Source organism: Engystomops pustulosus, chromosome 4, assembly GCF_040894005.1.
Source record: "Engystomops pustulosus chromosome 4, aEngPut4.maternal, whole genome shotgun sequence".
Lineage (NCBI taxonomy): Eukaryota > Metazoa > Chordata > Amphibia > Anura > Leptodactylidae > Engystomops > Engystomops pustulosus.
In genome coordinates, this window is record NC_092414.1 from 140181380 (window position 1) to 140204304 (window position 22925).

A 22925-nucleotide genomic window follows, 5' to 3' on the forward strand; every position below is an offset into this window, starting at 1 on the left:
GAGACCATTGTTAGGAATACAGCATTGGGGTTGGGCTAGTAAATACAGGGACACATGGACTTAGAGGAGGAGTGAGGATAGTCTAGAAGTGATTCTACAGTGCTGAATTTGCTACATCCTACTACTACTCGTTAAAAGGGTTGTCCCAAAAAGCAAGTTGGGCTGTATCCTGTCGATGGGGCCTAACTTGTTTAGCACTGGGGGTCTTAATGATGGGACCACCACTGATCTCAAAATGGGGGTCCGATGTACACCAGTCGCACCCAGAGATGACTGGGACAGCCATTCGCGCATGCACAGATAGCCCATGTTCATCTCCATGGAGCTGACAGAGATTGCAATCTTTGTCAGCTACATAGAGATGAACAGGGCAGCCCTTGATAATGTTTTATTCATGATGCTCTAAACTTGCTCAGCCATCCAGCACCTCTTCTCCCTTTTAGGCAAGTGGTTGCATGGCATCGTCCCTACTGTGTAGATCTAGAAGAGAGTACCTTCTTCCATTTGCGATCCTTTTTGGAAAGATACTGTGAGAAGATAAACAGTGATGTCCCACCTTCACCATTCCCATCTTCCAGGTATTTATGGCCTGTCCTGGAAACATTGCATTTTAATTGATTTTGCATTAAGGTATTTTTTTTGCCTTATCTTCATTCTAAAGTTAGTATTTGATTAGAATAGGTTATCAAGGTTATTGTCAATACTTAATGATTATACTGCACACAATTGTGTTATTGCCTCAATTACTGTCACATTTCTTACACGTTAACCTTTGTTTCTTGAAGAGAACATCATCACTTCCTAAAGTTGTGCTTGAAAATGCTCTCAAACCATCTAGCCCTTGCTTTAGCGGGTGGAGTTGCTACCAGCATCTTGGGTCGTCAAGCAGGCCCCCTTCGCAACTTACTGTTTCGACTAATGGATGCAAGTGTGCCAGATGAGATTCAAGAGGTAGTTAGATTATAATATGGTTCCGTAGATGGCATTGGTTATTAGAGATGACTGAATTACTACAATTTTTTCTCTTTGATTATTTTTGCATAATTAGGTTGTGATTGAGACACTTTCAGTTGGAGCAACCATGCTGCTGCCTCCTTTACGAGAAAGGATGGAGTTGCTACATTCTCTGTTGCCTCAGGGACCTGATAGATGGGAGAGTCTCTCAAAGGGCCAGGTATATACATTTTTTGCTCTGTGGGGTTTTTTTTAAATGTAATCTTCTTTTTTTCAGCATTAATAACATCCTTATATTTAAAAGAGGACCTATCCGTTAACCTGTCTATTTTTTTTGTTATTTTTTTTATTATGTGGAGCAGGCTTTGAAATTATGAAAAGCATACAGAGGTGAAAAACTGCACTGCCTACACGGATTAGACGCATCATATATGATTTATCAAGCTGTTCATACTCTAAGTAATAACAATGAAATGGCACAACACACTGTTTTATACCCATTAAGGACCAGGCCTTTTTTGCATGATATCACAAAACCCACATTCCCTTCTTGAGCTTTGGTTATAAACTGGACAAGACTGATTTCACCAAAAATGTAAAATTTGATGCAAAATTGGTGGGTCATATAGAAAATAAGCCAGGACCCAGGTTCACTCCATATTTTATTACCTACTTTGCCTCAATCTATATGAAATTCCGGCCTGGTTTACTATAAAGATAGTTTTGTATATTCATTGTGTTTTATTTATGATATCTTAGGCCCCTTTTACCCGACTGCATGGGGGTCAGTGATATGGCTGCACAATTTGCGGTTGCATCTCGGCACCCAGCCACAGTGCAGTGAACACACATTGGGGGGATTTATCAAGCTGTCTGAAAGTCAGAATATTTCTAGTTGCCCATGGCAACCAATCACAGCTCAGCTTTCATTTTACCAGTGCTCATATATATTTTTTAAAAGGGGGGCTGTGATTGGTTGCCATGGGCAACTAGAAATATTCTGACTTTCAGACAACTTGATAAATCTGCCCCATTGTCTCACTGCACCGTGACCAAGCCAGGCAGCAGCACCACAAAATAGCGCAGTCTCTCTACTTTAATCTTTCCTCCTTTCTGCACCCGGATGAATAGCCTGGGCGAGCATATTTTTGTGTGCATAAGGCCTTAGGCTACATTCAGACGATGTATGCCTGCCGTACCGTAGTACGGTGGGCATACATCGGCGCTGCCGAGAGGAGCAGGGGATAAGCTCAGCTCACCCCTACCCCATAGGCATATGCGGCGCACGGCGCCATATCACGTAGAGAGATAGGACATGTAGCCTTATAAATACAATTTCTTTAAAATATTTTTTAATCAAATTAACCGTATATTTAGTTAACAGGCTTGATTGTGCCAGAACCAAATATTACATAATTTATTTTTTTAAAGGGGTTATCCGGTTATAAGAAATTACTTTGGGCCGGACTGGGGCGAGCTATTTGAAAATAATAAATATCTACTTGCCTCATCCGGCGCCGCTAATGCCCCGCGCCGCGGCCTGTTTGATCCGTGCCAGTTTGTTTACAGGGGCACAGAAGCTGCGCACAGGGAGCTTCCGGACGGCGATGTGGCCGGCTCCTCCCATCCGTCCCTATCTCTCAGCGTTGTAAGAGCTGGGAGATGGTGTCGGATGGGAGCTCCCTGTGCGCCCCTGTAATCAAACCGGAGCACACAGAGGAGACGGACCGTGGCGTGGGACATCAGCAGCGCCGGACGAGGTAAGTAGATATTAATTATTTTTAAATAGCCCACCCCTGCCCGGCCATAAGTAAATTTTAACACCGGGATAACCCCTTTAAACTGCTGACACACTGCAATGTATAGAGCAAATCACTCCCTAATGAATCACTCAGTAGGTTAAAGTGCTGATTTAGAAATACGATATATATTTGAGTATAGGCTGTAGATTACCACATTACTGGAAAAACTCATTGACTCTAGTATAAGCTTAGGGAGAGAGATGCATTGGCCACAACCTCCCCAAGAAATGAAATGCTCAGTAGCCTCCCCTCACTAATGATGGGCCCAATGCAGCACCCCCACACACACAGGTAATAAAATGTCCTTAAGCAGACCCCTTAAATATAATAATCCTAATACATGCCTCAGACGTTCCCCCCTGGTGTCCTCTTCTCTTTGCATTTTCCTCATGGCTCCTGGCTTCTCCCCATGTTCTCTGCCCGCACACTGCCTGGACATCTGGGAGCGACATTGCTGTGTCCTAGTATGTGTGTGGGTAGAGTACATAGACATTCCTCTGCCTGCACCGCCAGAAAGAACTCGGGAGCCACAAGGGATGCACAAGGAGAAAAGGACCCCGGGAGTGAGCGCCGGAGGCAAGTATAAAATATGCCCTTGCGTATAAGCCAAGTGGGAATTTTTCAGCACATTCATTGTGCTGAAAACTCTGCTTATACTCAAGTATATACAGTACTATAGTGACATATAAATTTTTGAATACAGACTATAGACAATTTATCTGTTAGTCTTTTCTGGGCAGAAGAAAATGGATAAGTGCTGAAGTGGTATAGCACAAAGCTTTAGCACATGTGGCCCAAACTTTGAAAGAAGCTTTAAATGTTTTTGTCCTCGTGGGGTATTCCAATCACATTGCTTGAATGGGGAGGCACCTTAAAAAAAAAAAAAAAAAAAAAAAAAAAAAAAAGGATAAAACCAAGAATGCACACATCGCTCGCGTTCCTAAAATAGATATGGGAGCTGCAATCTTAGATTTTTATTTCATCTATCCTAAATCTACCAGTTCCAAATTTCCTTTTTAGCCCATGTTCCACCTTTACTATTGTACAGTAAATTATAGGTTTTAAGGGTTATATTGCCTTTTAAATGTGAATTGTAACCTAAATGGAAGTGATTTAGCTGAATTCAAGGATTTTAGATATTTGTGAAGCATTTAACTTCTTCTCTTTGCTATAGAGAATGCAGCTAGACATCATACTCACAAGCCTGCAGGATCATACTCATGTGGCGTCATTACTGGGATATAGCTCGCCCTCTGATTCTTCTGACACCTCATCTTTGCCTCTTTCGTATGGCTCAAGCTCTGACCCCAGCTACATTGCTCAGACCAGCCATCCAGACACTCACCTGGCTGAGATCCTGATGAAGACACTTCTCAGAAACCTAGGCTTCTACACGGTGAGAACATATGGAGGCTTTCAGCAGCTTCTGTCGTGCCCTTCGGTTATTTATAGCAGAAAAAATACAAATTAATGGAAGACCTTGCATTAACCTTCTGCATTAGGCCCTCTGGGCCTAATTTAGGGTACATTCACACAGCCATATACCCGCTCGGCCGCATTCAGTATAGACAGAAAATACAGATCTGTAATACTTTCTGCTAGTTAAACAATTAAGGCAATACTTGCCTCTTTCTTATAGCTGGGGTTTTTGATGCAGATGTTAAAAGCAGTGAGGGTGCTTTTACATGTGGCCTTTTGAAACGCATTACAACAGCTGGGAATAGGAGAATTCCATGATTACAACATTGTGTTTACAAAATGCAACATAATATTAAGGCATATATTAACACTGTGTTAGCAAACTCCTGCATTTTGTAAACCGCATGTTGTCAGAAATGTAATCAGACAAATCTCCTCTTCTCTGCTGTTATGATGCGTTTGAAAATGCATTTGTTGACGCCACGTGTGAACTCGCCCTCAGAGACCCACTACACTTCACACAGGTATTCCACTCCAAAACAATTAGTTTTTATTGCAGCTTCCCTAAAAACCTGCTGCTGAATTTTCCTTTTGGGTATGGCATAAGTGTCCCCATTTTGTTATACTTACATTATACCAACGTATTTCAAATTAAAAGTACTATAAGTCTAGGTCATATCTTCTGTGCTATCCAGGGCTCTTCTAGAAACATTATACATAACTGTTGTAACAGGAGTCGAACTGTTCAAAATAAATACCGGACTACTTATGTGCGATTGTAAGTTCAGGTACTTCACTGCATTATGTGAAAACTGGGTCTACTGATTTCTACCGTATACTATAAGGCGCACAGAAAATCCTTTGATTTTCTCAGAAATCAAAGGTGCGCCTTATATATGAACCGTTCTGACAGACAACAGCTGCCTTGAACTGTGCACAGGTCTGCCACCTGCTGGTCATACATCCTTATAAACAGGTGCGCCTTATATATGAACCTAGACATTTTAGCAGGCATTTATTGATGGTGCGCCTTATAGTCCGAAAAATACTGTATTAACTTTTTCTGTGTTTATAGGACCAAGCATTCGGAGAATTGGAGAAAAACAGCGATAAGCTAAGTGTTGGAGCCTCGTCATCAGAAAATAGCCAACCTGCCCATCTTCATGAGCTGCTTTGCTCTTTACAGAAACAGTTACTAGCGTATTGTCATACTAACAGCATAAGTGAGGTATGTAACGTCTCCAACCTTAACGTGGGGGCTGAGGCGACCCCATACTGTCAAATGGCTGTATATATAGATTAGAGTTCTACCAAGATGACTATTCTGTTGTCAGAAAGGGTATAGGACAAAAGCTTTTATTAATTGATAGCTTTTATTAATAATTAAAATCTTTTCCTCTGTACCCTATTGGGCAACTCACTTTTGCTTCTGGTAGCTCTCTAATATAAGCCCAGCTTTTTCAGATTTTCTTGTCTTTAACAAAATGCACAAATAGATTGTAGGTTTAGAAAATAGAGCACATTATTAATGCTATCCAATACATGGAATGATCCAAAATATGACTATATGTATAGAGGTATCCCAAATTAATACAAAATAATTCCCAAAATAGTGGGTATAAACCTCAAAAATGGCATGTAAGAACCTAGTTTTATAGAAACAATCTCTTTATTGTAACACAATTAAAACAATAATAATACTTTCAAAAAAGGAAAAAAACACACTATGCCAGGAGGTGTCAGTAGTCCTTATCTTGCCCTGAATTTGTGAAAATTGATGAAATCCTTGTGTACACCCTGATGCATGTTTCCTCTGTGTCTCCACCGGAGGCGTTAATGTTAGGTGTGCATCAGAAAGTGTTTAACTAAATGGCTGGCCAATCATGGGTGACATGGGTGTGGCTATGATTGCTTGTAAGTAATTGGGCCAATAGACATAAATATTAGAATGTTGGCAGTCCCCGGGTGGAATCGCGCATGCGCAAGGTCTGATCAAGACACCGACTGAACAATCACAGTTTCACAATGGGAGTCAGCGTTCGCATGCTGTAAGTTCATCCTGCAGGTGCGCTCATAGGGTAACAGAGGGGAATTAAAGGGGCATTCCAGGAATCAGCATAATTCATATACAAATGGGTCCTTAAAATAAAGGCTAATATGTAATTAGTTATTTAAAATTTTGCTCCCCTTAGCGGCAAAATGCTGCTGACATACACTGTAAGGAAGAATTAATTTGCTACTGGCCCTTTAATCAGTCCGTTAATTTCCTCTGCGCGGAGAAATCACAGGACAGATGATGACTGCTGTCACATGTCCACATCACATGTCCTGCACCTGCCTAGGTGATCACAGCTATATTTGGCTGTAGTTGGTTTGTTGCAGTGCATCCAGAATGGCCAGTGTTGTGGTGATGTGCCATGATGGCAGTAATACATCATTACTATGGTAACAGAGCAGGACAGCCTATTAAATCATCACTGGGGCAGAAAATAAGAGGGAGGAGGAGTTACTAAGAACTAAAGGATCTTGGGACTTGTCGTTTCCAGTGGCGGCCATCTTGGTGATAACTGTGCCTACTTTAGAGAAGCCATAAAATTTAGTGAATCCTAAAATCAAACTATTTAAACTCCAATTTGTGACTAATGACATAGAGTTTTGATATATTCATTTATTTAAGGCATCATGGGTTTTTGTATCAGACGATCATATTCCCAGAATACCCCTTTTATAAAAGTTGTCCTAGACAGAGCTAATAAGGGAAAAGGGAGTAAGGTGGAAAGGATAGGCATAAAAAAGGGAAAGTTAATATATGCTCTGCACGCCTTCTGTTAGTTTTATGTACTTTTATATGGTCCTCATTCTCTGTGCTTCTGTTTCATCTTATTTACAACTATTATTTTTGTTGTTTCAGAGCTCCAGCAGTGTTGCTTTGCTGCATAAACATCTACAGCTCCTCCTTCCTCATGCAACAGACATCTACTCCCGTTCTGCTAGACTATTAAGGGAAAGCCCATGCAATGGCAGTGTGGGGGAAAAACTGCGCGGTATGTGTATAAGTCAGTAAAAACTGGCATAGTGAACACATGCTTTTATATGCTTTACTAGTATCATGTGTATTACATATATTATATAGTCAACATTTTTTTTCTTTTTATCAACATACAGAACCCTAAACTTTCTATTTTAACTACATTAATAAGCATTGAGATTGTACTTTAGTGCTCTATGCCTTTATCTCATGTATACTATGGTTTGCCATTTTATTGTTAAGGTCTTTTACATGGGTCTTTCGGATCCTTCCCCCAGTTGACTTTTTCTCCTAATTAAGTAAAGGATTTTATACAACATGCAAATGGATGATGTACATAAGTACTACATGGCAATTAGTATTAAAAATCTGCAAATACAGACAACATGCAGTGACATCTGTATTTTTCACATCTCTGACTTATATGGGAAGGTACAGGCCACAGACTAGGCCAGGATCAGGATTTGCTCAGAGTTTTCTGCAGCCTTTAAAACCAATTCATGGAAAACCAATTTGTGTGCATGTTTCTGTTTTCCACCCCAAAACACACACACAAGCAAAAAACAATGTTTGTGTGCTTGTCACCTTATTTGCAGATATTTGATGTACATGACTTCAGTCTTAATCTACTTTGCAACTTCATGAATAATTGTTTAAGAAACTCCTCAGAGGACACAGGAAGCAGCAATCTTCTTTCTTTCCTAATTTTCTTTCACAGTGTATTTGATTTTTCACCTGAAAGGAACATAAATTATAATGTTCATAGAATTCAAAATTAAATTTCTAAACCCTTTTTTTTTTTATAGATGTTGTCTATGTATCTGCAGCTGGCAGCATGTTGTGCCAGCTTATTAATGCCTTGCTGTTGCTGCCAGTATGGGTGGCTAGACCTTTGCTAAGTTACCTGCTGGACCTACTGCCGCCACTGGACTGTCTCAATCGATTGCTGCCTGCAGCTGTACTTCTAGAGGATCAAGAGTTACAATGGCCTCTTCATGGTATGGGATTGTTGATGGCTTTTCAGTATTTTTATTTCTAAAAATTCTGTGTGATATTGGAAGTTATAGAAATTGCTATTGAGTGTACATTTAGTTTAATCACTAAGATGACAATGTTCACAGCACTGCAGTGTTTTTATAGGACCAATTACGTTCACAGTAGCACTCAGACCTGGTGAACATTAATAATCTGAAGTGTTCTTAATGTTACATTCAGGAGGACTGGATCAGGTTGACCCTGCAGGAGTAGTGTTGCCGGCACCAGCACAGTCTTGGGTCTGGCTTGTAGACTTGGAAAGAACAGTTACCTTGCTGATTGGACGCTGTTTAGGGGGTATGCTCCAGGGATCACCCACATCGCCAGAGGAACAGGACACTGCTTACTGGTTAAAGACACCCCTATTTGGGAATGGAATTGAGATGGATGTTTCCCATTTGGGTAAGTAAGGCTTGGTGCATAGCTAGCAAAATGTATTGTAACCTTGAATTAGATGGCTAATAAATGAGCCTGTAAAGTATTATTGATTTTATCGTAACCTTCATAAATACAGAAAAATTATTGATCATTTTATCTTTTCTAGACAAGTGCATGAGTGCATTGCTGGAAGAGTCATTATCTGCAAATGAGGAACAGAAAACTTTTGATTATAAGTTACAACCAGATGTTTCAATCTTGGTTGATTTAGCAGTCGGATCCACAAAGGAGCCAGCACGCAGCTTGTGGATGAGTATGCAGGATTATGCCATTAGTAAAGGTACATGAACTATAAGCATATCTTTTTTTTTTTGTTTTGTTTGTTTTTCCCCCTCTTCTGTAAAGATATACAAAAAAAGCACAGTGTAACAGTAGTAGAATCTAGTGACAGTAATATCGACCAATGTAGCCAACAGAAGGCCTCTTAATAAGGAACAACAAAATACCAAACAAGAGAAAACAAGAGGAAAGGACAAGGCTTCAATGCAACAACATAAAAGTGAAAATCTTTATTAGTGAACAACAATAAAAATATATAAAATAGACTGAGAAGCATCTCAGAATGGATACAAGAAAGCGCGCCAGGTAATACATCCTAAGATACATGAAATAAATATCCAATATACAGAGACCCAGAAATGTAGTAAACAGTACTAGACAGAAGTAGCTATCAAATAATAATGGTGTAGAGCCCTTATGTAACTGACAAGTAACCTGTAAAAATATCAGGGGTCACAGAAGCTAAATCATAAACAGTGATAAACACATATCAATAGTACAAACTAAGTGGAAGCTAATGTGACCAAACAGAGGACATGATATTACCTGGCGTGCACCCCCTTTCTTGTATCCATTCTGAGATGCTTCTCAGTCTATTTTATATATTTTTATTGTTTGTTCACTAATAAAGATTTTCACTTTTATGTTGTTACATTGAAGCCTTGTCCTTTCCTCTTGTTTTCTCTTGTTTGGTATTTTTTTTTTTTCTGTAAGGATATGTCTGGAGGATTCCAGACCTATCCTTATTACAGAGGGCAGCAGCGTATTTCACTAGAAGCACATACAGTGTGATAAATGGTAGGAGGAGCTATCAGCAGCAGCCAGTGCTGGATGGGATGTATACTGAGCAGACGGAGGCAAATAGGAGGCCGCTGTCTGTCAGTATAACACTATAACTCTAACACTTGGTTTTTATACTTGACAGTAAAGGGTTTTAAGGGAACCTGTTAGGGCGCCTTGGGACACTAAACCACCCACTGGTCTTTATGGACCGGTGTTTTAGTGTCCCAACTCGCTCTTTATGATTTTAAAGCACTGATCTATTGCAGGGTATTCAAACATGGGCTGACACAGCTCCTATAACACGAAATGGAACCTGGCTTCGGGAATTGACCTTAAAAAACCACAACCAGAATACTGTCAGCATAACACCTTCTAGTTATTGTTTCTTTCAGGGTCCAGTGTGGTGTCATCATCCAGAAAATGAACTTTGAAGTGAGCTGTAAACTGGTTGTATAAAGTCAAGGAGGAGGAGAGTTTAGCACTGAAGTCAAGGCAGGGAGCTCTGAATGCCTCCTACTCTGTGATTGACATCATGCATTGGACTTCCGGGGATCTGGTTAGTGATGTCTCTGGATGTAGAACCATCCGTTACACTGCAGGGAACTTTTTGAGGAAGAGAGATCTTGACTTCAGTGTTAAAATCTCCGCCTCCTTGACTTTATACAACCAACTTACATCTCACTTCAAAGTAGATTTTCTGGATGATGCCACCACACTGGGTCATGAAAGAAACATGATCTGGACGGTGTTCGACTGCTTAATAACATACTGTTAGTGGTTTAATAGGTCAATTTCTGCTGACAGGTTCTCTGTCATCAGGTTCAAGAACAGCAGAATAGGTTAAAGAGCAGACCAGAACTTCAAAATTGTGATTATTGTGATCGTTGTTCAGTCCTCCAGTGCTCAGACACTCTGTAACTATATAACATGATACTGTATGTGTTGGTAAATAACATAATAAATTAATGTTTTTTTGGCAGATTGGGACAGTGCTTCAGTTAGTAATGAATCGCTGTTGGATACTGTATCACGGTTTGTTCTTGCTGCACTACTAAAGCATACAGGGCTTTTGGCACAAGCCTCTGGTGAAAGCAGGTCAGTGTTCATAAACATGTTAATACATGGGGTCCCCTACTTAAGAACACCCAACTTACAGACGACCCCTAGTTACAAACGGACCTCTGGATATTGTTAAATTACTGTACTTTATCGTTGGGCTATAATAAACAACTTTAACAGTTATCAAAGATGTCTGCAACTAAGCTTTATTGTTAAGCCTGGTTCTTATGACAATCCAACATTTTTAAAGGACACCTGTCATCAGGTCTCTGCCACTAGTCCTGTCACCTCTACCTGTTGGAGCAGCTCACAAGGATCCCATCCCAGCCTTTATCTAGTTATTTCATACATTAATCATTATAAAATAATCAATTTTTATTATGTAAATGAGGCTAGTCACATGGTCAGAGGCAGTGATGTCACCCCTGTTCCCCCTCCCCTCTCCTCCCCCTGCTCATGTCTGTGTGTAATGTATAGTAAAGCATGGCTAGTGTGTGTGCTGCATCTGCTGACATTCTGCATCCTCCCAATACACAGAGACACAGACATCAGCTACACAAGTATCTGACATGTTCTGCTATAACATGGCTGCAGCCTGGAGCTGCTGTATCTCTCCTATACACACACAGACTGCAGGGGCCGCCAGCACCAGGAAGCACAACATTATACAGCCTCACATTATTGTAGAGGCTGTCAGTCAAGCACTGGGGGTGTGCCTGTACCTCCCACTCATGAATAAAGTGGACAGCTTGAATATGCTAATGCTTCATTGGACATTTCACAGGTCATTTGCATACAGCTTTAGGGCCTCATTGCTCAAGTTTACAGGCATGTAGAGGGACAATGAAGGGATAGATGCAATGCTCTCTAATGGCAGTTTATGAAAATATATTTAGTTTAGGGGGGTTATTTTGCCTGACGGGTTCTCTTTAAAATCCAATTGTCTCAGAGACCAAACAAATTCTGGCTGGGATTACAATGATAAAACATACAGTTCCGACTTACATACAAATTTAACTTAAGAACAAACCTACAGAACCTATCTTGTACGTAACCCGGGGACTGCCTGTACATCTTCCAGTACTAGCAATCACAATTTTTGTATTAACTTATAAGAGTAAATTGGGAAGGGAAAACTGGATTCTAATGAAAGAGTTTAATGCAAGTTTTGTAGGAAAACTACCACTACTAAGCATGATAAACCAGGGACTATTACTCATAGATCCAGGGACTGTCACTGTCACTAGGAATGTCATTTTTAACTGGTGACAGGTTCCAATAGTCTATGCAATGCTGATTTTGAAAGTGCCCTAGTCAGCATTCTGAATCATTTTAGTAGTTCATATAAGTTAAATTCACATTACCTGGCTCTCTGCCACCGGTGTGGTGAATCCTGAGGGGAGCAGCTGCGGCCAGGGTGTGCCGATGTCTCCTCATGCATCCCCCTCCTGCTCAATGTATATGGCAGGAAGTGGGAGGGGCGAGGAAGCTGTATGAGTGCGGAGGAGAGGAGACTGACACACAGGCAGAAACTGCTCCTCCCGGGGACTCGCAACACACTGTTGGCAAGGTGCCAGGTAATGTAAAATAAACTATTATAGTTATATCATGTTAAAGTCCTAAAAGATTCAGGATGCTGACAAAGGAATTTTTTAAATCTGCATAGCATAGGCTAAAGGAACCTGTCACCAGCTAAAAATGGCATTCCTGGTGACAGGCGCACTTTAAACTTTAAAATTATACTGATGAGCCAGAAGGACTCTGGGCGTGTTACCAGAGACCCTCCGTGCTGAAGTTTCACCGGCTGTTAAACTGTTTAGTTAGATGGTAGAATAGCTTTGAATAGTTATTCTGATTTTGTGTAGTTTTAATGTATTATGGTTCATTTTTTATCTTTTTACTAGATACCAACCAGGGAAATCTCTAGCTGAGGTATTTCGATGTGTATACAAGGTCCGAAGTCGTTTGCTTGCCTGTAAGAACATGGAACTGATCCAAACTCACTCTTCATCCAGAGAGAGATGGGTATGTTGTGGGGTCTGTGCTAGTCCATCATACAGAATACCTTTTTGTACATTTGAAATTAAAACAAATCATTATGAATTCATTATTATTACCTCTTGGAATTTTTTTAAGAGTAAACCAGAAAAAAAAAATTCTATTCTGCATGCCATTCCCAATCATTGCTCCTAATATGGGAGAGGGAAGATTGAATTGGTAGAACAATGTAGCCGCCATGTTCTTTCTGCCATACATGTTCTTACTGTGACTATCTAGCAGTTACTAAAATGTATTTACAGGGTTAATATATGTATATATTCCTTATGCTGTACATATTTTTAATTTCAATACTCTTTTCAGGCATCAGATAACCAGGAATCGGGTGATTTAGGCTCACAAGAAAACTCCTTTACGAGGACAATAGATGAAGAAGCTGAACTGGAGGAACAAGCAGAGAGAGAAAGAGAAGAGGGACATCCTGAACAGGAAGAAGAGGAGGAAGACCGTGAACATGAGCTTCTTACTGCTGGCAGTGAGTATCTTTTATAAGATTGTGTACTTTTCATAAAGTCTAATTTTTAGTTTAGATCTAACTGAATTGTGAAAGTATTAACTCAATCCTGACTGCCCACTGTCATTTGACAACAAGCCGTGCAGGTCCTAAAACTAGAGCGACTTTTGTTTCTCAGTCTCCCATTCTAATCTCATTAGCAGGACCGGGTCCTGCCTTCACTTTTCTCCACTGCATAGCGCAGAAGAAAGAAGCGTTATCACATTTTTTCGCTATTTAGCTAGTGACAAATTCCCATAGAGACCTATTAACTGACACCCTTCTTTAGATATAAATAGTTTCCCTCAGATCCCTATAAATCAATTTTATAACCTAGCTTTGCATATAGCGGATCTAGAGCGAGTCAGATGGGGCGCATCCTCCTCTGGCTAGGCTAAATCCAGCAATCCCCCCCCGGTTCCTTCTCAGCATTCGGCAAGTTAGGTCTTGTGACCAGGATAGCATCATCTTAAGGTCCTTTAGGTCTGATCTCCATGGAGGCATGCAATGATTTCATGTGATCAGATATATACATGGGGTATATAGAAGTTTGCTAATGTTAGGAGGCTAAAGGAACTAAAGATGATGTCACCCTGGTCACATGACCTTACTTGCTGAATCCTGAGAAGACATAGGGAGTTGTTGCTGGATTTGGGCTGAGGAGGCGTCCCCCAACCCGACTCATTCTAGATCTGCTATATGCAAAGCAAGGTTCTAAAGTTAATTTTAGTTTCAACGAGATTTTATTGAATTAAAAACATAACCGTGCCTTACAATAGGTCATGGCGTAACAAATGCCCCTCACAGGGGGATCTCATAGAAGTGATTTTAGAGTATTGCATAACCAACAAACTGAACAAGTGAATGGGGGAGGGCAAAGGGTTGGGGGGGGGGGGGTTGGATTAACCTGAGAATCGAGTTAGTACAAGATCAGTATAGGTGGTCGCTAGAGGTGGGAGTGGTAATAAGCATACATGTGTGTAATCTATCAATGTCCTTAAGTGGACAAAGTCAAAGCCCTCTAGGTAGGTTAACACTTATAAAGTTGATTTTAAAGGGATCTGAGGGAAAATGTTTTAGCTAAATTTGTGAAAAATGTGGTGACAGGTTCCCTTAAAACATAAACCTATACATTTATGTTACAGAACCGACCAATCAGCTTTGCTTAAAGGGATATCCCTATTACAACAAATTAATGTTATTGTTAGTATGATAAAAAGTTATACAACTTTCCTACTACAATCTACTTTCTGTATCAATTCCTCATGGTTTTCTAGATCTCTGCTTGCTGTCATTCCATAGAAAGCTTCTATGTTTACTTCCAGTGGACAGGTCACACAGGTGCACGACTCGTTATAACACACAGCTCTGATTACTCTCTGCGATACTAACGAGCTGTGCACCTGTGTGACCATGGTCAGACTTCTGTCCACTGGATGTAAACATAGAAGCTTTCTATGGAATGACAGCAAGTGGAGATTTAGAAAACCATGAGGAATTGATACAGAAAGTATATTGGAAATTGTATAACCATACAAACAATAATAATAATTTCCTGGGAATACCCCTTTCAATACCTTTTTTAAAACAAAATTTTAATATTTTGAAAAAAAAATAGCTTTTCCATATTCTGACATCCATATATTTTCAATACTTCTATGTACAGACCTGAGTAAGGGTACATTCACACAGTTGTACGGCCAGGCGGGCATACCGCTGTGTGCTTGAGAGGAGGAGGAGGTGACCCCTCCCCCCTCCATAGAGAAAAGCAGGGCATGGCCACACAAACACAGGGAAAGATAGAGCATGTTCTATCTTTTCCCCTGTGTATGGCGTGGAACGGTGCAACACATGTGTGGCACCTTACTGTCGCCATTGCCGTCTTTTTGCTGACAAATTTGCAGCCATATATACACCCCCCCAGACGGCTGTGTACAGCTTTATACAGAAAGCTGACATTTGTTATATTGCTACCCTCCTGGGGACTATATGACCCGTTGATCACTTTTTATCCCATTTTTTTTATTAGTGTTGAAAAGGAGCGAATTAGGGGTTTTTTTCTGATTGGACATTCAGACACCTAACGTAAGGTACACACACTTTAAAATAAATGGTCGTGTTAATTGATACAGTAACATATTAAATTTAGGGAAAAAGAGCCATGTGTTGTCTGTTTTTGAACTTTCGCGTGATTTAGGACTTCTGTTATCTTGACCATTAGTGGAATGCGAGCTGAAAAAAATCTTCCTTCCATTAAAATGGTAGGCTATTTGCTGAACTTCCAGTGAAATCTTTGTGCAAGCATACACTTATTAGTGCGGGGGAATTATCACAATGTGGCTGACTTCTTGCTCTGTACTACTTTTTGAGACATTTTATTGTCTCGGTTTAAACTCTTTTGTCTCACCTAAGACTAACTCTCCAAATACTACAAGCCAGACCAACATGGTGATAAATCATCCCATAATGTGTTACCCAGATACATTAAAGCTTTCATTTGATGGGTCCATTATATTTTACAGTTGCTGTGCTTTGTATCTCTGTTGTTTTGTAATGTAGCAGTATATTTAGAAATGCTGACTACATTTCATAAATTTTTTTGTAGACATAAAAAGAAAATCCATAAATTAATCCTTTTAGTAATGGTTTAACCCACCCATGGCTGAGAGTTGGTCCTTGAGGTGGTTACCGAGATGTGAAAATGTAGAACATGTTTTTAAATTTATATTCTTTTTATCTAGGGGAGCTAAGTTTTGACAGGAGTTAAATCTCGACTGTATTTATATATGCAATTAAAAATGGTACTTGTGATGGTGATATCACTCCAGTCCAACAACATTACTGCTCTCCTGTCCTAAGCTCCCCTCCTGTCTCTCTTGTGTTACATCTTACAGAAATATTTCAATGTTTCCTATCAGCCCGCGAGGTGGCACGCAGCCGAGAACGGGACAGAATGAGCATTGGCTCAGCTGGAATCACTGGCCCAGGTACTAGAGAAGAGGAGCCGCAGCAGCTGCTGGAGGGAAGAAGGGACAGTGGGCATCTAACAGAAGGTCAGGACCTGTATACTGCCGCTTGTAATTCCGTCATCCACCGATGTGCCCTTCTTTTACTTGGCGTCAGTCCTGTTATTGACCAGCTGGATGCACCAACAGAGGATGGACAGCAGCAAGTTCCATCAGTGACCACCCATGAAGCTGCAGCCGCCATGACAAGGTAGCAGTTTTGAATATGAACTGATATATATCTAATCAATTTTTGATGGTAAATGCTGCACATTTACCAAGCAACTGAATGTACATAAATATTGTGAGCTTTGTGTAGTTTTTCTGGTTTTAATCCTCTTTATTGTTCCCTCCTGATTACATTTTCAGGAGTGAAAGTTTAACAGCAGAAAGAAGGTCTGTCCATTCACATCCCAACTACAGACTTATCAAATCTAGAAGTGAATCTGACCTTTCCCAGCCTGAATCGGATGAGGAAGGATATGCCATGGTGAGTGGGATATTTTTGAGACTTACCATATTTTACTCTTTCTAGGTGCACCTTTTTGTTTTATAATGCATAACGGTTATAGACATAAGAAATTGAAATCTACCTTGGTGGCAAAGGAAAGAGGATGAAAATTATGGGAGGTATCAAGTAATAGTAACCCCCTCCCAGAACAGGGAAACCGTTCACTGCTTAGGTGAGGAGTCAGGAGTATATAAACCAAGACAGAGGTCCTGACACAGATATTGGTAGCATATGTGTTTCATCAGAGCATTAGTCACATCTGTACTGCTCAGTTCAGCTAAAACCTGCTTGAATATTACTATAAACTTAGAATCTGCTAAATGTGTAAAGAACCCTCCGTCTTTACACATATAAAGTCAATTTAATAAAGATTATGCTTGAACTGAGCAGCTTAGCAGGCAGGCAGGAAGGGGACTCCTAAGAGGGGATAATTAGTGGCATTTTCCTTTGTTTCTTACATTGATAGTGATGTGTGAAAATTTTTCAAAATTGTCTTAAAAAATGTTTTAAAAAGAAAAGATTTTGAATTAAATTTATTGTACTACTCTGTTAAAGCCACAGAAAACAGGGCAGTACATTCCCCAAAATACAGCCTCCTGAATGAGGCCTGATAAGTTCATAGTGAATTAAAGTTTTATAAAGTTTTTACCTTTTTTTTTTAACCTTTTAATTACAGAGTGGAAGACAGAACACAGACTCTGACCTCTCATCCCATAGAAAACGAGGTGAGATTTCTCTAAATGTTAAAAACGCATGGTTTTCTGTATGTTTTGTTGCCCGCATTCCTATTGGCACACATAATACAGAATTGAGTCCTTGTTTAACCTGGTTAGATTACTGGGTATATATTTTGTCTACAATATATACCACATACATGTGCAGGTCTGAGGTCAAAAAAGCATATTTGAGATCACAATGTAATTTTAGAAGTAACATTTATTAAATGTAGAGGTTTTTTTCCCAATGCTTTTAAATGTAGTTTCACATTTACAGTAGGTAGAAATGTTCTTGTTAGGAATTACAAGCTACAAGGTGACATATTTGTAGTCTGGGATACCAGATAGTACTGGCCAGAAATAAATGAACCAGGTTACTGTCACTGCTTTAGAAACTAACAAGGGTACACTGGGCATCCTTTCGTTTCCTCCCTGTGTCTCCTTTATAAACACATGTTGTTTTCTCTGCTGATACCGGGCCCTTAGTCCACTTGCCCCCCTTTGGCCTGTTGAGCCCTCGGAAAAAGAAGATCGCCAAGCAAGTACTTAACGGCATGTTCTCCTTTTAACCTTGTATATTTGGCTTCCTTCAAGCTAGCTATTGCCATTCATATTTAAGTTTTGATTTATTCATTGTATGAAGTCACTGTGCTTTGGCCTGCAAAAAAGAAGCTTCCATTTATCATTTGCTTCATAAGCACATGCTCTGGAAGCATCTGTGCTGAGCAGGGGACAAAAAACAAAGCCACATAGTATAAGGATAATGAGTATGTACATTCCGGTGGTGTCGCAGAATGGCTTGGAAGAAGCCAATTATTTTACATGATCCCTAAATTGTTTGTAAAAGCATCTTTCTACCATTATTTTCTATGGTAGGCGCTTTTATTTCAGGAACCCGATTTGTAGATGAGACAAACATACTCAGTATCATTATATTTGAAAGCCTCAAAACCCATAAGTTCTAAATATTCCGACCTCCCTTAGTTTTCATTTCAATTTTTCTGCAGTGTCCCCATCTGAACATCCTGCCAATGATTCTTGGGCCCGACTGAAGCACAATCGTGACTGGTTGTATGGTTTATCTTGTGGCTTTGACACAGATACAGAACCTAGCAAATCTCTTGGTGTGCACACTCTGATTGACAATGTCCTGAGCTTTGTAAGTGGTGATGTAGGGAATTCTCCAGGGTTTAAAGAGCCAGAAGAAGGAATGTCCAGCTCTCCCCAGGCGTCTATAATTGCAATGGAACAGCAACAACTCCGTGCTGAGGTAGTACTTTGTTTTCCACCACTCTCATTTTTGTAGTGTATAAATAGTCGTGTTTATTGTAACATGAAGATCTTTTGACATGGAATTTAACTTGGGGTGTTTATGAACTTAAGACACTTAAAGACCTTGTGGGACAGATTTATCAACAGTGTTTCAAAGTAAGACTGTGCAGAGTTGGAATACATTGTTTTATACTGCACAAAATTTAAGTGTGAAAAACTATCATGTTCTCAGGGAATATTGTTTTATTCTTCTAGTTGCGCTTGGAGGCCTTACACCAGATCCTTGTTCTCCTGTCAGGGATGGAGGAAAAAGGGAATGCTGAAATCTTGGGCAGTCACCAGTCACTCGCTGCCTTTCAGTCCTCATCTCTACTTACATCTGTCAGACTGCAATTTCTTGCAGGGTGTTTTGGACTAGGTACTGTAGGCCATACAGGCACTAAAGGGGAAAGTGTCCATCTTCATCATTACCAGGTAAAGGAGGTATTTATAACTATTGTATAAAATCTGTAAGATATTTTATTTGCACAACATAAAAAGGTAGAATATGGCAAGAACAAAAATACACAGGGTATACATCTCCAGATCTCCAACTAGACTCTTGTTTAAATCTGGTGTCCTTTCAGTCTATATTGAGTTTTTAACTACAAGAAGTACTGAAGAAAATCACTGGTCTTGGTGTTCACATGACTCGAAGCTAAGCTGCATCAAACTTCCTTTTGCTCAAGGCTTGCCCAGCCTGTGATGTCTGCAACTGTATTCCTCCAAAGAGGAGCTGACTGCTCCCTCTACCCTACTCCATCTTTTTGAGCTAGGTCTCTCGTTATGGCAAAGACATTAAAGGAAGCGGTAAAATTGGAGTCACATGAACAGGTCACTTGAACAGCTAGACAGGCAGAATTACAACAGAAGACACATGAGTAATGTGTGTTAATTTAGTTTTTTGCCTGGAAAACCCTTTTAAATTCTGGAGACTCCCTTTAAAGGAAACCTGCGAACAACAAAGCACATTTTCTAAATATCCTCCTTAACCACCCAAAACTAAATATATTTTCATAAACTGCCATTAGAAAGCATCGCCCCTATCCAGTCATTGTCCCTCTACATCCCTGCAAACTTAAGCAATGAGGTCCTAAAGCTGTATGCAAATGACCTAAGAGAGGTCCAATTAGTCATTATCATATTCAGCTGTCCAGCTTATTCATGAGTGGGAGTCATAGCCACACCCCCACTGCTTGACTTACAGCCTGTACAATGGTGTAACACTCCTGGTGTTGGCTCTTCTATGTTCTTCCTGGGTCTGGCGCCCCCTGCAGCCTGTGTGTATGAGATATTTCTATACACATGACTGACAGCCTGTATAATGATGTGACACTCCTGGTGTTGGCTCCTCCATTTGCTTCCTGGTTCAGGCACCCCCAGCAGCCTGTGTGTATGAGATACTTCTATACACATGGCTGCATCCTGACATGCTGTTACTCCTATACACTACTTGTGTAGTGTAGCTGATGTATGCGTCTCTCACGCAAGCACTAGCAAAGCTTTACTATACATTACACACAGACATAAGCAGGGGGAGGGGTAACAGGATGACATAACTTTCTCTCTCCATGTGCCCAGCCTTATTTATATACAGTAATTAAGAAAATATGATTTTACAACGATAAAGGGGTATTCCCATCTGGGCAGTTACATTTAATTTAATTCATTTGCCATATGTAAACATTTCTTCAATTGGATGTTATTAAAAAAAATGTTCCTGTGTGAATATAATTTCTCATAAATATGGTCATGTTGTCCCTTAGAAACGAGATCAGCTTCCTCGGATACGACCTCACATTTTGGCAGCCGTGGCCAGACATTCGCTATTGAGCTCTGCCTGACCACCTGACTGCAGCGATCATTACCACAGGACGGCTGTGAGACCTACAGTAACTCCTGGACATTTCATATACAAAAACATTTTGTTTTTCTTGTGCAATCCCTCCAGCTGAGGTGGCCGTATCCAAGGACACAGTCTCGTTTCTAAGGGACAACATGACTACATTTATGAGAAATTATCTTCACACAGGAACATTTTTTCAATAACATCTAATTGAAGAAATGTTTATATATGGCAAATGAATTCAATTAAATGTAAATGCCCCGATGGGAGAACCCCTTTAATGTATTAACTAGATAAAGGCTGGGGTGGAAACTTTGTGAGCTGCCCCAACAGGTGGTGGTGACAGAATTAGTTACAGAGAACTGATGACAGGTGTCCTTTACCTTCAAATCAAAGGGGAGCAGGGACAGGTTCCCCAGAGTGTTTCTCTTTGCATACACCGGACCACTATGTGAAAGTAGCAAATTGGGAAACTATTTTTTTTTTTTTATTAACAGACTTATTACAATTACTATACAATAAACTAGCACCTTACTTAAATTATGCTTGTACATCTTTAGCAGTCTATATCCTTTTTTTATGGATGTTTTCTATTTTCCCTCTCAATACACCACCCCCAAAATGAAGAAGGAACCTCTTTTTACTTCCCTCCAACAATACTGGGCTTGATGTAGTAGTATATGCAGTCTCCCATTCTCTTTACTTTTCTTGAACACTTCTAATTCATGTATTTGCAAAATATTATATGGAAATTTTACATCTTTCCTTGATATTTTGTATAAATGGCCATTTATTCCATAGTGTCAATTGTTTAATCTGGGCTGCTAAATAATACGATCTTATATCTGGTAGGGCTAACCCTCCTTGATCACTTGGATACATAAGGTTCTCCAGCTTCATCCTGGGTTGTTTCCCCCTCCGAACAATATCCCTGAAAATGTAATGGTAGATTTTTCCAGCTATTGTATTATTTCTTATTTCTTTAATTAGAGGTAAAATATTTAACCTTGAAAAATCTGATTTATTTACTGAAATATCTTTCCCTAAATATCTAATAATCCCCTCAGCCTCCATATCTTTTTACTACTTCTGGCTTTGTATCTCCTCAGGGATCAATGGGTAGGGAGGCTGATTTTTGCCAGTTAATACATAGACCAGACATTTGTCCAGATTCCTTAAATACCAATATAACCTTATCTATCGATGGATGTAAACCATCAGCAGCATATAATGATATTTTCTGTTCATTATCACCTTGTAAAAAAACCTATAATTTTTTTGTCCTGCCTAATTTTCTCAGCCAATGTCTCTATAGCTATTGCAAACAACAATGGTAACAATGGGCAACCTTCTTGGGTAGCTCTTTCTAATTTTATACAATCAGTAATTTCCCCATTTATTAATACTCTAGCCACTGGCTCATTGTATAATAATATTACCCATGACACATATTTCTCTCCAAAGCCCATTCTCACTAGTGTTGCCCAATAAAATCCCATTCAAAAGCCTTGGAAGTGTCCAATGCCAATATACACCTTTCTCCCAGATTGGATGGTACAAACTGCCAATTAAAATACACTCTGGGGATACTTTGTGCAAATTGGCACAATATGGGTCAGATGTATGAGATTAAGTTCTAGGTGACGTGTGTTCTTTTATGTGTCTGATTTTGTATACGACAGTGCCACCAATCACCTGAAGTCTTTAAAACAACCTGTGATTAAAACCTTTGCATATAATCCTTTCACCACTAACACCAATCAAACTGAAAAATATATGACCTATTGCATATGTATGTAACTGTTTTATGCTCTCCAGGATGGAATATGGGCTTCAAAGCGGAGTATCCAGATCGAGATCCAGAAAGCTGTACACAAAATATATCAGCAACTTTCTGCCACTCTAGACCGGGCTCTGCAGACAAACAAACACCATGTGGGTGAGTTCTTTCAGGGTCCTTGAGAATGTAAGCTCCTCTGTACCACTGAGGAATATACAGGCGGTCCCCTACTTAAGAACACTCGACTTACATACGACCCCTAGTTACAAACGGACACCTGGATATTGGTAATTTATTGTACTTTAGTCCTAGGCTACAATGATCAGCTGTAACAGTTATCAACGGTGTCTGCAATGAAGCTTTAGTGTTAATCCTGATTCTTATGACAACCCAACATTTTTAAAATCC

At 39.9% G+C, this 22925-nt stretch overlaps 1 protein-coding gene across 6 annotated transcripts in view; it reads left to right on the top strand.

Moving 5' to 3' along the window:
• The window catches only part of HERC1 (HECT and RLD domain containing E3 ubiquitin protein ligase family member 1), an 88821-nt gene that overhangs the window by 21703 nt on the left and 44193 nt on the right, over positions 1–22925 (top strand). For 5 of the 6 annotated variants that reach the window (XM_072147744.1, XM_072147745.1, XM_072147747.1 and 2 more), the window contains exons 12-29: positions 444–578; positions 786–951; positions 1049–1174; positions 3931–4152; positions 5251–5403; positions 7087–7219; positions 8010–8201; positions 8419–8640; positions 8783–8956; positions 10719–10833; positions 12702–12822; positions 13159–13330; positions 16243–16564; positions 16723–16843; positions 17541–17589; positions 18588–18850; positions 19108–19326; positions 22556–22676. In XM_072147744.1, coding sequence (XP_072003845.1) covers positions 444–578; positions 786–951; positions 1049–1174; positions 3931–4152; positions 5251–5403; positions 7087–7219; positions 8010–8201; positions 8419–8640; positions 8783–8956; positions 10719–10833; positions 12702–12822; positions 13159–13330; positions 16243–16564; positions 16723–16843; positions 17541–17589; positions 18588–18850; positions 19108–19326; positions 22556–22676 — 3026 coding nt within the window. The remainder of the gene's footprint in view (positions 1–443; positions 579–785; positions 952–1048; positions 1175–3930; positions 4153–5250; positions 5404–7086; positions 7220–8009; positions 8202–8418; positions 8641–8782; positions 8957–10718; positions 10834–12701; positions 12823–13158; positions 13331–16242; positions 16565–16722; positions 16844–17540; positions 17590–18587; positions 18851–19107; positions 19327–22555; positions 22677–22925) is intronic. The other variant, XM_072147749.1, reaches the window with a different exon arrangement.